At 41.7% G+C, this 14,461-nt stretch overlaps 1 protein-coding gene across 1 annotated transcript in view; it reads right to left on the bottom strand.

Moving 5' to 3' along the window:
* The window catches only part of TRAP1 (TNF receptor associated protein 1), a 283,860-nt gene that overhangs the window by 108,600 nt on the left and 160,799 nt on the right, over positions 1-14,461 (bottom strand). Inside the window, exons 11-13 of the mRNA XM_086941396.1 lie at positions 12,854-12,923; positions 7,148-7,295; positions 6,270-6,455 (exon numbers count right to left, since the gene is read on the bottom strand). Coding sequence (XP_086797522.1) covers positions 6,270-6,455; positions 7,148-7,295; positions 12,854-12,923 — 404 coding nt within the window. The remainder of the gene's footprint in view (positions 1-6,269; positions 6,456-7,147; positions 7,296-12,853; positions 12,924-14,461) is intronic.

Raw genomic sequence — 14,461 nt, 5'->3', positions numbered from 1 at the left:
TCTTTTGTTGGAAGGACTAATCCTAAAATGACCTGTTTCCGGGTCTATTTCAAGAGTTTTTTGTGTAGGATCAGGTTCAAAAAGCAGTTCCTCCGAAGCATGGTGTTTCGATGCCGATTTTTTCGGGTCCGAATGCTTATGTGGTACAGTCTTTGGAGTAATTATATGCTCCTTTGTTTTGGCCTGAGGAGTTTTTGTGGGTTCCGAAGGTTTGGTTGGAGTCTTTGGAACGGTTGCTTGGTTGGCTACGATGATTTTTGGGGATCGGAGGGGCCGGGTGTTTTTGGAACCAGTTGTTTTTTTGGTTCCGATGTGTGTTTCGGAACCAGTGGCTTCTTTGGTTCCGAGAATTTTTTCAGATCCAAAGTTTGAGTGTCTTTTGGTTTCGGTGCCGAATGTGCCGGTGCGGAACCGGGCTTCGGCGCTGAAGAAGACAATAGTTTGTCTTTTGGTTTCTCTTTGGTCGGTGCCGAGGATGAAGTTTTGGCACAGACGGAAGGCTGACTTGGTCCCGAGTGGCCTGAAGGCTTAAATGTAGACTTCTTCGCCGAGCCGGAAGGCGGGGCGTGGGAAGTTTTGTCATGGTGTGCACCATGGCCCGAAGGTGAAACCAAAGCCTTTGGATGGATAGGTGATGGGTAGGTGAGGGGTGGGGGTCGACATCAGTACTTACGACCCGTTGCCTCATGGGTGATGTCTTCGAAGTCGGATTCATCCGCGTTGGAGCCACTGAAGGTGCCTTCTTCCATCTGCTCCAGTACATCAATGCCTTCCTGGAAGATGTCGTCCGGTATTGATGTCATTGATCGAGCCATGCTTCTTCGAGCTCGACGATCTCCGATGGTTTTCTTGGAGCGGAAAGAGGCACAAGTCGGACAGTATTTGGCCTTGTGTTCAGGTGAAAGGCAGAGGTTACACATCTCATGCAGATCAGCGTGTGGAAACTTGGCTCCACATTGAGGACATTTCTTGAAATTAGTCCTTTCCATGAGCCACGAAGGCCTGATGGCGCAGCTAGGCCTGAAGGCCTGCATCAATGACTGCAACCAAAGTAGAAGTTTGTGGAGATGCGCGTCGAAAGGGAAACGCGATTGAGACAATACCGAAGAATTGGGGAAGGATTGTGTGTCGAAAGTTAACTCGGTAACGATACCGAACTGGAACGCGTGGAACACATCCGAGCCCGATGGCGGAAAAAAACAATCTGAAGATGGAGTCGATGCCCATGCGCACTATTGTCTAAAGGAGGAGTCCCCTATCTCGTGACTTCCAAAGACTTTCCAAGACAATAACAAACTGCAAACATCTGGGCCCAACACCAGATGGCAATCTATGCATAGTGTGTGATCTGCAGCTCATATGCCTCGAACACACAGTTACTGAACAGATGCTCTTTCATAATAAGATTATAAACCCCATAACAGTCTTGCACCTAATTACCTTTTAACCAGCAACCTAGCATTTCGACTGAGAAATCAACAAAATCTACCCAGAGTTGGCTCAATGTTTTGGGACACTTCCTGAGCCCAATTCTGTACTTCTCAGTGGTGACTCCAAAGCTCTCAATTAGGGTATCCTTCCTTCATGAGGTCATAGGAATCAGAATCTTTCTCATTAAGTGTCAGGAGTCTATACCTACACTTTCCTGAAAACAGCTCGCAGAGTACTTCTGGCTTAGTTTCCTCATCTTACAAGCCCTCTCAAAGGCTGTAAACAACTTGATGATACCACCACCTTCTACATATTTGGGGACAATCCTGTTGGGGGTTTTAGGGTCAAAAGCTTCATCTTTCTCCCTATTCAAGATTTTTCTGCCACTAGAGATGGACCCTAGGCCCATCTCAGCACTCTCTTTTTCAATTAATGAGATTTTAGTCGCCACAGCTATTCTACTATCTAGTTTTTGAAGATCAGGATCTTCCTCTTTTATTTCATTTGGGGTACTACCAGAGGTACTCGAAGTAGGGGTGCTGTCAGCAGGAGAATCGGTGGACTCCTCATCCTCACTGCTAAGCATTTGTTGTAAACACAGAGGCAATAAATGAGATACACACAAGAAAAAATCTGAGACCAATTTAGAAACATAAGTTGTATTTTTATATACATTTTGATACCAAGAACTTCGTTATCAAGTAAGTACTTTTTAAAATATCCATTTTTACAGGTAAGTAAAATGCTCACTTAAATGCGCCCTTCCGCAACAATGTTTTTCTATGAGAAAAAAAGGCATATGTTGCATACAATTATTTACGATCGGTTTCCGGGGGTCTCCTTCAGGACTTAAAGTCGAAGGGGGCCAAGGTCAAAATACCATCAGCAGTTACTCATTACCTGTCCTGGGCATCCAGGTACAGAGGTGTTAGTCAGGTTGGCAGCTGTGTGCTACGCTGGCGGAAAGGAGGGCCATCTAAAAACAGGCTGCAGAGCGGGAGTTGGGAACCAGTCCAGGAGCTCCCAACAAGGAGCTCAGTTCACTAGGGTCTTGGGAGCCAGAAAACACAGTAAATTCTTGGGTACCCGGGCTAGGGGGCTCAGGTGCAGAGTACATAGGTCGGCTGGTCTCGGTGCGTTAAAGGCTGTTGCGGTTGTCAGTCTCCCCCGCTGAGGGTGCAGAAATGATGACAGCTGGGCAACTCTGGAAGTGGGTCTCTGCGGTGAGGACGTTCCTAGATGACTGCTAGGTCTTGGTGCAGTGGGAGTCTGGATTGGGCTCACACAAGGTTTGTTTGCTGCAAAGGGTCCCGTACCCTGGGTATTGGTGCTGTGTGGCTCCGGTCGATTCTGATGTCCTCTTACTCGGTGGGGGGAAAGATCTGACCTGCTGGAGCACAAGTACCTCTTACAGGGCACCTACTGTGTTGGGCTGGCCGAGGAGCTGCAACGCTGTCAACTGTACTTTGCTTCTCCCGTGCCTGCGGACGGCAGGGGAGTAGCTCCTCTACTCCAAACAGTAGAGGAGCTACTCCAAACAGGATGGTGGAGTTCTAGTTTGCATGTTCACATCAGATAGCCCACCTTATGGGTCGAACTAGCCTGATGGGGAACACGCCTCCTGACTAGCTCATTTTCCCAACCATCCTGGTGTCAAGTTGCCTGGGGCAGAGGGTGGCCTTTTCCCTGTTCTGGGGAAGCCTGGGTCACATATAAAAGGCAGCAGAGGCCTTTGAAGCATCCAGCCTTGATATCCTGATTACTTAGCCATCCTGCTTGGAGGAGGTCATTACACCTCTGGCCGGAGCAGGCATTGTTTTTGCCTTCAGAGACCGTGGGCTCTTACTTGCTGGGGGTCAGAAACCAGTCTGTGGTGGACTTATTAGGAACACACCCCCTGACTAGCTAATATTCCCGTCTGTCGTGTTGCCAAATGGGCCTGGGCAGAGGGTGGCATTTCCCGTCTGGAGAAAGCCTGATTTGCATATCAAAGTCGGCAGAGGCCTTTGAAGCATCCAGCCTTGCTTAGCCATCCTACTTGGAAGAGGTGGCACACCTTTGGCCGGAGAAGACATTGTTCTGCCCTGCAAAAGCATGAGCTCTGACCTGCAGAGGGCCATAAACCTATCTGTGGTGGCAGGCTGGTCTACAACAGTCAGCCAATACACTAGAGATTGGTAGGTTTTCAAGGGGCACCTCTAAGGTGCCCTCTGGGTGCATGCATTAACAAATCCATCACCGGAATCAGTGTGAGGTTATTAATACCAAACATCTTTAGTTTCAGTGAAACCATCATGTAGGCAGGGAACTCCTAATCACCAGTGCCCAGTATATAAACTCAAGATGGCATTATCTGTTCAATGGCAGTGTCCAAGAGTCAACATGGACATCACAGGGGTATATATGCTCATGCAGATATGTCCTCACATGTAATATAATGCATTCTGTCTTAGGACTGTAGGGGTGATTCACTTATATTACCTGCAGTGTCTGCAGGCATGGCACACAGGAGGCGTGCCATGTTGTTATGTCTTCACTTTTCTCTGCACCATGCCACACAATCTGCAATGACAGTTTGCACAAGTGTGGTGAGGTGTCCCTTAGGGGGACACAATATATGCTGCAGCCCTTAGGGACCCTCTTTAGTCACTCTGCCCTAGGTACCAGGGGTACCGTTTACTAGGGACTTAATGGGGTGAAAAAGATATTGCCAATTGGGGGAATGATTGTACAGTTTTAGGGAAAGATCTGGCACTGGGAACCTGGATACAAGGAAACCCGTGCACTTTTGTCAAAATTGCATCAAATACCAGGCAAAAAAGTGGGAGTGGCCATGTCAAAAAGGGACACTTTCCTACATGGACTACACTACATCTGGCCAAATGAGAAGTCCTAAAGCATATATTTCAATCAGAAGGTATCTGAAATTGAAGGAATGAATATTAATTGATAGAATCTCAAGATTTGAAAACAATTATCTTAATATGTACAAAGAGAGCTGTAACTAAGGTACTAGTGCTTGTGAGTCTACCAAATCCTGCCAATTTGATTTGTTTTAAGACATGGAATTGCCCAGAGCCACATCACAGAACATAAAAAACAGAGAGGCTATTTTCTACACCTACGTCACTCGTGCTGCACCACTCAATGAAGAGTCAAGAGCAACAATTTTCATCTTTCCATGCTCCGAAATATCAGACTGCTCTTTCAAAACTCAAAAACATTTGGATTTATGTGAGGCACTGGTGCACCTTGATTAATGTTATACTGTATACATCAGACTCAGACACAGACACACACACACACACACACACACACACACACACACACACACACACACACACACACACACACACACACACACACACACACACACACACAGCTGTGGGATATGTGTGGCACTGCCTCCATCTGGTCATATGTTACAGAAATGCCTCTTCAATGGATGAGCGCATGCATGTTTTTGGTGTGCCTATGAAGACTGCCCAGTCTCCATTTCTTTGCTCCCATTTTAAAGACAGGCTCTAGATCACTACATACAAAGGGCAGGGTTCTTGTTCTAGGGACTGATTGCGCTCTGCTATATTTCTGATTACTGCCTGTAGGGCTCGTTCTTTTTTTGGTAGTGGTCAGGAAAGGGGTGACCCTCCCAACCCCTTTGGGGATGTTGTTAACACAACCTGAATTTGAGAACAATTTTTATGCACACACAATAGGTTCATACATGTGATGGGTACATTTATATTTCTTGCACAAACAATAAGGTTAATGTCCACATCTTCTTGATGATAATTTCTCTTTTAATATTCAAGCCACACCGCGCCAGCCGACACGTGTTTCGTCAAAGCATATGTCACTTTGACTCTTCAGGGCTTCCTTCTATTCTAGGTGTGTGTAGTATATTCACTGGACCGGTGATAATTCCAACCCGGTTCGGGTATATTCTGATTGTTCTGTTCGTTCTGTCGCTCGTTTCACCCAGGTATTCACTGTATCATGAACAGGACTTGTGTCCGACCGTATGGTTTGGGGGGGCAGGACAGGAATCTCTCTCTCTGTGAGGAATCTCTCTTTCTATGCGCACAATCCGCCATTGATCACAGACGCCGGAATCGCGGCTTGGCATGACAGGAGGCTCGACGGCAGATTGTTCCGATACTTGAACTTGCCGCTAATCACGAATGGGATTGTGCGCATAGAAAGTGAGATTCCTCACAGAGAGAGAGATTCCTGTCCTGCCCCCCAAACCATACGGTCGGACACAAGTCCTGTTCATGATACAGTGAATACCTGGGTGAAACGAGCGACAGAACGAACAGAACGAACAGAATATACCCGAACCGGGTTGGAATTATCACCGGTCCAGTGGATATACTACACACGCCTAGAATAGAAGGAAGCCCCGAAGAGTCAAAGTGACATATGCTTTGACGAAACACGTGTCGGCTGGCGCGGTGTGGCTTGAATATTAAAAGAGAAATTATCATCAAGAAGATGTGGACATTAACCTTATTGTTTGTGCAAGAAACATAAATGTACCCAGGCTCTAGATCACTGTTCAAGCTGAGTATGTAATGTAGGAATTGCTCCTGCTCTTTTCAAAAATGAATTTACATTCCATCCCCACTTTATTCAGTTGAGGTGTATGCTGTTGAAACTGCTTCCTTATATGATTTGTCTGTTTGATTTGCAATCCTTTCCCAACAAAGTATCCTTGATGAATGCAGTTATTCCTGTGCAGGAGCCATCTGCATTATATTATGACACTTTAATGTCCCTTGCCTATTCTGTGATCCTTCTAGTCATGCTTTCAAATTCACAGTGATCTATTTTCTTACCTCCGTGTTCTTCTGCTTCATGGCCTCGAAGTATGGCGAGTGCTCTGCCAACTGGCGAGTGGGGGAGCACTGGTAATAAATATTCCTAGATCCAGCCTGCATCCGGCTGGCATACTCTGTAAGACTGGTCAACTGACCAGGGGGTAGTGCAGAAGATTCAAATCGTAATAGCTTCCCAATATCTTCCTACAGAAAGAGGGGGGAAAAGGAGTGAGGGGAAAATGATGAAAATGGTTTAGAATTGCTTTAAATATTTTTGCCTTTTTACACAACTCTCTATTAAATGCCCTTTTAGTAAACACGCTCAGAGGTGTCGGAAATCAAACTTACAGTCAGGGACAGGGAGAGGGTATCACAGACCCTAGGCTTGCAAGCAAAATGTCCTCCAAGAACAATCTGATATGGAACCGGGGTTAACCAACAACCTGGGCTTGGACAGTGGAATGCCACACTTAATGGGGAAGAGGATAAGTAACATATTTACTGAGTGGATTAGCAAACTGGAGCTGCGACAGCGCACATGACTTCGATGTACGTACAGGGGGAATTATAATTTATCTTCACTGGCAGGGATGACCAAGAAAGAAAATCACTACACACACACACACACCGAGCAGCTACTAAGAAACCTAATACAACAGAATGCAAACTGTGCCAACGACAGACAGGAAGACGCCATTCTAACAAATACATGACTTGAACATGCAATATCAACTGCAACCAGGTTCTGACCACCACACAAACATATGCAATAAAGCCTTCAAGAACGAATTATGCTATATACATGCATCAAAATCAAAATATTTTCTTTACTGCAATTCATTGCTTTAGAAAAGGGGCAATTTTCAGAACAAGCATGGGTTTGCGGTTGAGCTCACCTTCACATCCTGCTCAGCTGTGGTTACAATACCTTCCCTCATGAACAAGCCATAGTCCTCGAAGAACTTAGCATATTTCTCTGGGTCTTTCTTGCTTTGGTCAATAAAGAACTTTACCAGTCGCTTCTGCAGTACATCTCGGAGCTTCCTTTAAAGGCAAACAGAAAATAAAGACACACAGGTTGCTTAAAGAGAAAAGCAATATTTCTATTTCAAAGCTCAGCAGCATGATCTGGATGAAGAGAAATGTTAGAAGCGAAGATTACTGACAACTAAATTGAGCACTGCACATTAAGATAAAAAATACAGTTAGTGTTTTTTGGGCAACTGAGCTTTGGGGAAACAGCCTGAAACCCAACTGCCAGGAAATGCCCGCCCACATCCCTTTGTAAGTGTTCCTTCCACTTCTCATGATGTATATGATATTGCAAAAATCCCCTGTGCAGGCTAAAAAATAAAAAAAAGCACAAACCTGAAAACTGAAATGAAATAATTTTCTTAATGTACGTTTTCCTAACTAACATTTAATTTCAGCCTGGATGTAGCCTGCTTATGTTACACAACTACAAAAGGTACAGACGGTACCTTCTCCCATTGCTATCATAAAAGAGAAGGACAGAGAGGCTTTTTCCAAAGGTAGTCTTCCGACTTAGTGCTACAATGTTTTTAACAATTTAAACTGTCATGCTTAAAACGATTGTGAATCCAGGACTAGACTACAAAACTTTATGTTCCATTGGTCACCAAAAAAGCAAACATCTCAATCAATAGCAAAAGATGGTCTTCTGTCTAATAACATCCAAAATTACCTGAATCGTGATTTTGTTTGCCTACAAAATTATGACACCATCACCCAATATAGTTACTTAAGAAAAGAAGAAAAAGATGGGTTGCTTGATCTCCTGCATCATAACCCAAGGTCCCCCTTGCTCATATAACCAGCATCCTTGCCAGATCAATCCTCAAACTTGGTAGCCACAACCATACACATTCCCCTCAATATCAATCATTTCTATCCACAACCCAAATATCCTTTTTTAACTATGGGTCAACAAATGTTGCGGAGTCCACCAGACCCTTTGCTGTGCCCCATTGAAGTGGGCATCAATATATGCTTCTTCTAAACAAGTGCCACTCAATGAACCAGCAGTGCAAGAGCCCCATGATCTCAAGAAGTAGCTAGAGTGCCAATTTCAACTGAACCAAGGAGTCTATCCAGCAAACTAGACCGGTGATCACAGTGGTCATCAGGGTAAGTACACCCCAATGACCAGACCACATCTAGTACAGTACTCTTTCTCTCCATAGATAACAGTTTAAAATCCTCTATGTCATGCTTATGGCACTCCATTCCTAAAAGATGATCAGACTTTGTGATTGTCTTCCCTTAACTGCTATCTACTGCAGACACATCAACACCTTAAGATTCCCAAACTAATTCATTCCCCCATACCCTACCTCCAGCAAATTAACTCCTTTGCAGTTCACAGACCACCCTTGGACCCCAAACATCTAGCCCTACTAAATCCCTATTAAGACAGAATGAGGTTTGTACATCTCTCCATAATTACTGCCAGATGACTTTCCTGAGTGCCCTCAAAAGACCTTGACAGGTGATGCCTCCTCAAAATGTACCAAAGAAGAGTATTGCCAAAAGCATCCCACCTCAACGGTCCTCAATGCACATGTATGTCATCATTCCACCTTGCACAAAACAAACTCTGAATACAGGTTGTCCGCCCTAGTGTGTTTATGTCCACATTATTTTCCTTTCTGTGTAGAAATCCTGTTACCATTTGTTGCTCACACACACACAAAACATTAACACTGCCACACATGTATCATTTTACAGCTGAAGTTACCTTTTGCATACTCTACTAAACCAACAGCCAATGGCACGTATACCCTGTATTTTGAGTTATCATCACATGTGCATAACATAGTCAATGCTGGTTGCATGCCTTGCACAATCTCAGTCAAATATACACATAATTTCCTGTCAAGACGCCACATCCACAATAGCACATCGACACAAGCATAATCTGCTGCATCATCCTTGCACAAGTAGCAACACATTTGGAATCATAAATGCAACCAGAAAGAGGTTGAATGCACGTGGTCTATCCAGAGGGAATAATCCCTGAATGCAGAAAAAACCCCATTGGCTAAACAAATAATAAAGAAGCTTGATCTTGAACCCGTTGAAGCTAGTAATTACCATCCAATGTGAGAAAAACATGTAGTGCAATAGCTCTCCAACTTGCAGAAGAACATCACATGCTAGATGAAGTTGCTATGGGGTCTACACCAAGGGAGGAACACAGTCTGCATTAGTAGCTACTTTTAACATAACAAGATTAGAACTGTACAAAGGTAATCACACATGTCTCGTAAAGTTCACTCTCGGTGTCACCGCCTTTGACACGTTAGACCATCAAACTCTAGCTAAGCAGGCAAATTTTGTACATTAAGGGACCTGCTCTCAATTGGTGCTTATCATTTTAGAGGATAGAAAATACAGGGTCAAACTACCGTCCTGTGAATCTAGTATGCGTCCAATAAAGTATGAAGTCGTGCAGGGATCACCTGTTTTGCCAAACTTAATTTATATGTAAAACCCTTTGCAGCTATAGCTAAAAGTCTTGGTTTTAAACGGTTATCGCATGCAGATGATCCCTACATTTTTTATTCCATGATAAGGTGAATGATGATTTAAGAAATCGGTTTGTTAACTGATTTTTGGCAATGAGAAGTGTAGTAGAAGCACCGTAAACATGTGCTTTAAAATGCAATATAAAGAAAACATACATACAAAGCAAAACTAATACATATAACTGAGTAGCATTAATCAGAGTTTCTTATGGACATGTTGTTTATTAATGTTTACTGTGAAATTGTATTGTTAATAAAGTGGCCTAGTGTTTCAAATGATTTTTGTTAGAACGCACCATTTAGAAAAGACAGTGCAAACATGTGTGGAAACTAGGTACAATCTAGATATTTTGCATAATACTAGAGATTCTATAGTTTATTAAAAGTAAAAAACTAATTTTGAAGTATGAACTCAGAAAATTATACACTTACATGAATGTTGAGACAAATTACGGAAGTAGGGTATTTCTAACATTAGCCATTTCCATTTAATAATCTCTGGTGAAAGTTCGACTTATTCTGTATTTGAATTGATTTCATGATACTACATCTGATATTGATTTAGAGTTATTTTCATTTAAAACGTCTGAGGCTAACTTAAAGGCTTTTTGGAAAATGTTTTTTCTCTAATGCTGCTCTTTCCGCTGACCTAATACAATGGATTATTTACAACTAGTGAAATGTTGCTTTATTTGTTCTGACAATGTATAAACCTCAACATTCCTATAGGTTTCCTCTATGTTCACAGTAAAATATTCCTGTGGGAACAGGATTTCAGCTGTTACTCCAGATGGATACTTTGCATTTCTTTTTCACCAATATTAGGCCTATGTTGACTCTTAAATCTTTTTTTTGTCATGACCAGCATGGGAAAGCATCTCACTGTTGCAAGTTTCCTAGATGACATTATGTGAATTTGCTTATGTTTGAGTCTAGAGAAAACCCGTGACTGAAAGCAATGCACAGCCTAAAGGCACTAGGCCTACATTTTTTAAACAAAGATTTTACAATTTATTGAGCAAATTTGTATATTCCAAAGTTCTCAAAAAACTCCAATTTAAATCATAAATCAAATTTGAACTCAAATGTTAATACATGTCAAAAAGTTTGATCCATTTCTCAGTATTAAAAAATACATATCACTTTTTGGTTATCAAATCAAACATTCATGAACAATTCATAAACAACCCAATACATTTCGGGTTCATCCCGAAACCTTCATCAGGGGAAATCACGATTACAAATATCCACATGTATATGTACTTAAACTTCTCGGAGTCAGTCAGATTGCGAATCTACAACGAAGACATACAATAGCCTTAGTTACAATGAAAAAGGGATAAAATGTCAAAAGAAAGCAATTATATTCAACATGGTTCGTATTCCTGTGGGTTTTTGCATGCTATAAAACGACATAAATACCGGAAAGTGTTCAGTGAGAGAATTCCAAGTTGAGAAAATCCAAAAGTAAGTGTGAGATGTGTCTTCATCACAAGACCCAAACACCAAAAGACAACTTAACACCCAAAATGAGTATAGAAAACTCGAAACGTGTACTCCGTGTATTATATCCTTAGCCACACACCAGTGTAATCGGAAGTTTAACTACATATACATGTGGATATTTGTAAACGTGATTTCCCCTGATGAAGGGTTCGGGATGAACCCGAAATGCATTGGGTTGTTTATGAATTGTTCATGAAGGTTTGATTTGATAACAAAAAAGTGATATGTATGTTTTAATACTGAGAAATGGATCAGACTTTTTGACATGTATTAACATTTGAGTTCAAATTTGATTTAGGATTTAAATTGGAGTTTTTTGAGAACTTTGGATTATACAAATTTGCTCAATAAATTGCAAAATCTTTGTTTAAAAAATGTAGGCCTAGTGCCTTTAGGCTGTGCATTGCTTTCAGTCACGGGTTTTCCCTAGACTCAAACATAAGCAATTTTCCCGGGGGACAGGTACTTTCTCCCATAGCACTGCACGCTAACAGTGATTATAGTTGTATCAATTCATTACACTAGTGAGATAATACAGGTGTGCAGATCCACCCACATTTAGATATTATGTGAATTTGAGCATATGACAGTCTTCCAATGGTGGTGTGATGCTACATCACTGGTAATTTGCCAGAGACTTTATAAAAGAAGAAACCCCAAACGAGGGCCAAAATCATACCTTTCTTTTATCCCTGCAAGAGAATGCTATGCTGATCGATTAGTAAGCGCTGCAACAGTTATAACAATTTTCAATCTGGATAAACGGGATACAGTTACAGGAACGTGTAAATCTCTTCACTGGCTTCCAGAGAAGTGACGCTAAGTTTAATAAGCATTATGTTTTGGAAAAGATAAATTCTTCACCTGAAGTCTAGTAACAAAAATGCAAGGTACTAGAAATCTGAGATCAGACAAACTTCATCTGTTAAATGTCCCCCAAAGTAAGATATGCCAAAACTGGCTGCAAAGCCTTTTCTATGTTGGCCCCACAACTGTGGAACACGCTTACAACCTTTATTCGAACCCAGAGTAGCTTACTGTCCTTCATAAAGACATTGAAAACCTACTTATTCCAGATAAGCTTTGAGAGCGAAGATATGGGGATATCTCTTTGCTTCAATATATGAACACCAAGAAGCCTGAATGCCTACATTAGTACGTTAAAGATATCTATTCATCACCATCTCCCTGCTACCATATCGGTATGCTTTAAGCCCATGTCAGAATATGCCTTAATGCCAGTGTTAGCTAGTTCATGCCTCTGCCTCACATAACCTTAATGCCATCATAATAATACCTTTTGTGCCAACAATCCTTATTGCCTGGAACTATTCATATAAAGACCCCACTACTAATCAATCTTCTCAACAGGGTCTAGCAGGACAAAATATTTCTGATGTGGCATGCAGTCCCCCAAAGCACCTGCATGGCACCATACCATGACTGCTTATAATAACAGCCTCTACTAAAATGTCACCATCTCCATATCCTTTCCATCTTTCTCACATGATCCAGTGATATTCCTAAAAGATGTTGCAATCTACTCACCTGATCAAAGCGCTCTCTTGAAGAAGCTCCCTGCTAAGATTCAGGGGAATGTCTTCACTGTCCACAACACCTTTAAAATAACAAATAAATCATGTTAACGGTGTGCCCAGTTCACACAAGGAACAGGTTTTAGATGCATTCTCCCAGGATATGGGCTTGTTGTTTTCATCCCCCAATTGCAAACTTTTGTCTTGACTGAATTTTGATTGAATATGCAAAATGAATAGCCCCCCATCTATAGCAGTACCCAAGATGGGCTAAGGCTAAAATGGTGTGGTTTGTTTCACCTAAAGCAAATTCAAAAGATTCCCATTTTTATTAAAATCTCTTGGGCCCATCATGGTCAATGCTATTATGAATTCACTCCTGAACGAAAGGTACATGTAGATATTATCAATATGTTTTATGATACGACAATATCTGCTCTCTTTTAGTATGGTCTGTCTTTTCCCATTTTATTTCTTACTCTTCCATTAACTGAGAATTGAATTCTATTTTTCTTTTCCATGGTGAACGATACCCTGAAACATTATGGCAATTAAAATAATTGTTTCAGCCAAGTCTCAACCTATGGGAAGGAGGTGATGGACTTTTTTTCCCTGGATCCGATGAAAATAAAACGGGTGATGTGCAGGGTCCTCTCTGTTTCCAAGATTTAAAAAGAGGTTGGTAGGAAGGACAACAAAAACTAGGAAAGCTAATTTATAGAAATGTATTGAGTGTCTTTATGTGCAACATGGCTACAAAACAATATTTATAACCTGAACAATGGTAAGCAAACTTTTTAAACTCTGGGACTGATGCATAAACTTCTCACAGTGTACAAGATATTCGGCAGTCCAAAGACAAATGTATTTATTTTCCCTAAATTTACGTGGGCACAAGCAGAGATAGGCACCAATAATTTTTTTTGCAGACCCAGCATCGCAGTGCCATTATATTTTTTTAACAGAGGTGCAGTGGAGAGATCAGACCTTTAGTGGACCAGTGCAAAAAGGTTTAAAGCTAGTCTAGAGGCAGGGCTTGTACTAGAAGAAATTACTTACTGGCTTTGCCACAGTTGTGCCTGTCAAGGAAGTTCAATTATGGGGAGATTGGTTTTGGAGGAAGAGTAAGGACCAAACACTTTCCGGGGTTTCATTCTACAGGAAACAAACAGCTTAGATAAAGTGGTGGGTAGGTAAGGGGTTGTGTATGAGAGAAAGCGTGCATGTGAGAATGGATTTGTGTTCCTTTCAACAAGTTAACTATTCTGTGTAAAAAAAGTTACTTTGAGTTCAATAAATTATCTACAGATAATGCTCAAATAAAGCAATTTATACATAAACAGGTAATGTTTGTTATTTGAACACTTCATGCAGAAATATTGGAAAATTAGCATTAAGAAATTGTTTGTTTTTTCACCGAACTTAAATAAGAACAGGAAGTCATCTACAAATAAAAAACTGCAAATAGAGGGGTCTTTCCTGGATGTTCGGGTGGACCTTTGCCATGAGGAGAAGGGTCAGTACCGATTCACATAAGGCAGGACTCTGTTTAGAGTGGCATGCTTGGTGAAAATTGATGGAGTGGAATGCGTCCCTGAGCAATCTCCAGTGTCCGAGATTA

This window comes from Lissotriton vulgaris, chromosome 10 (assembly GCF_964263255.1).
Source record: "Lissotriton vulgaris chromosome 10, aLisVul1.2, whole genome shotgun sequence".
NCBI lineage: Eukaryota > Metazoa > Chordata > Amphibia > Caudata > Salamandridae > Lissotriton > Lissotriton vulgaris.
The sequence above is the reverse complement of the archived record's forward strand: the minus strand, read 5'-3'. Positions and strand labels throughout refer to the sequence as shown.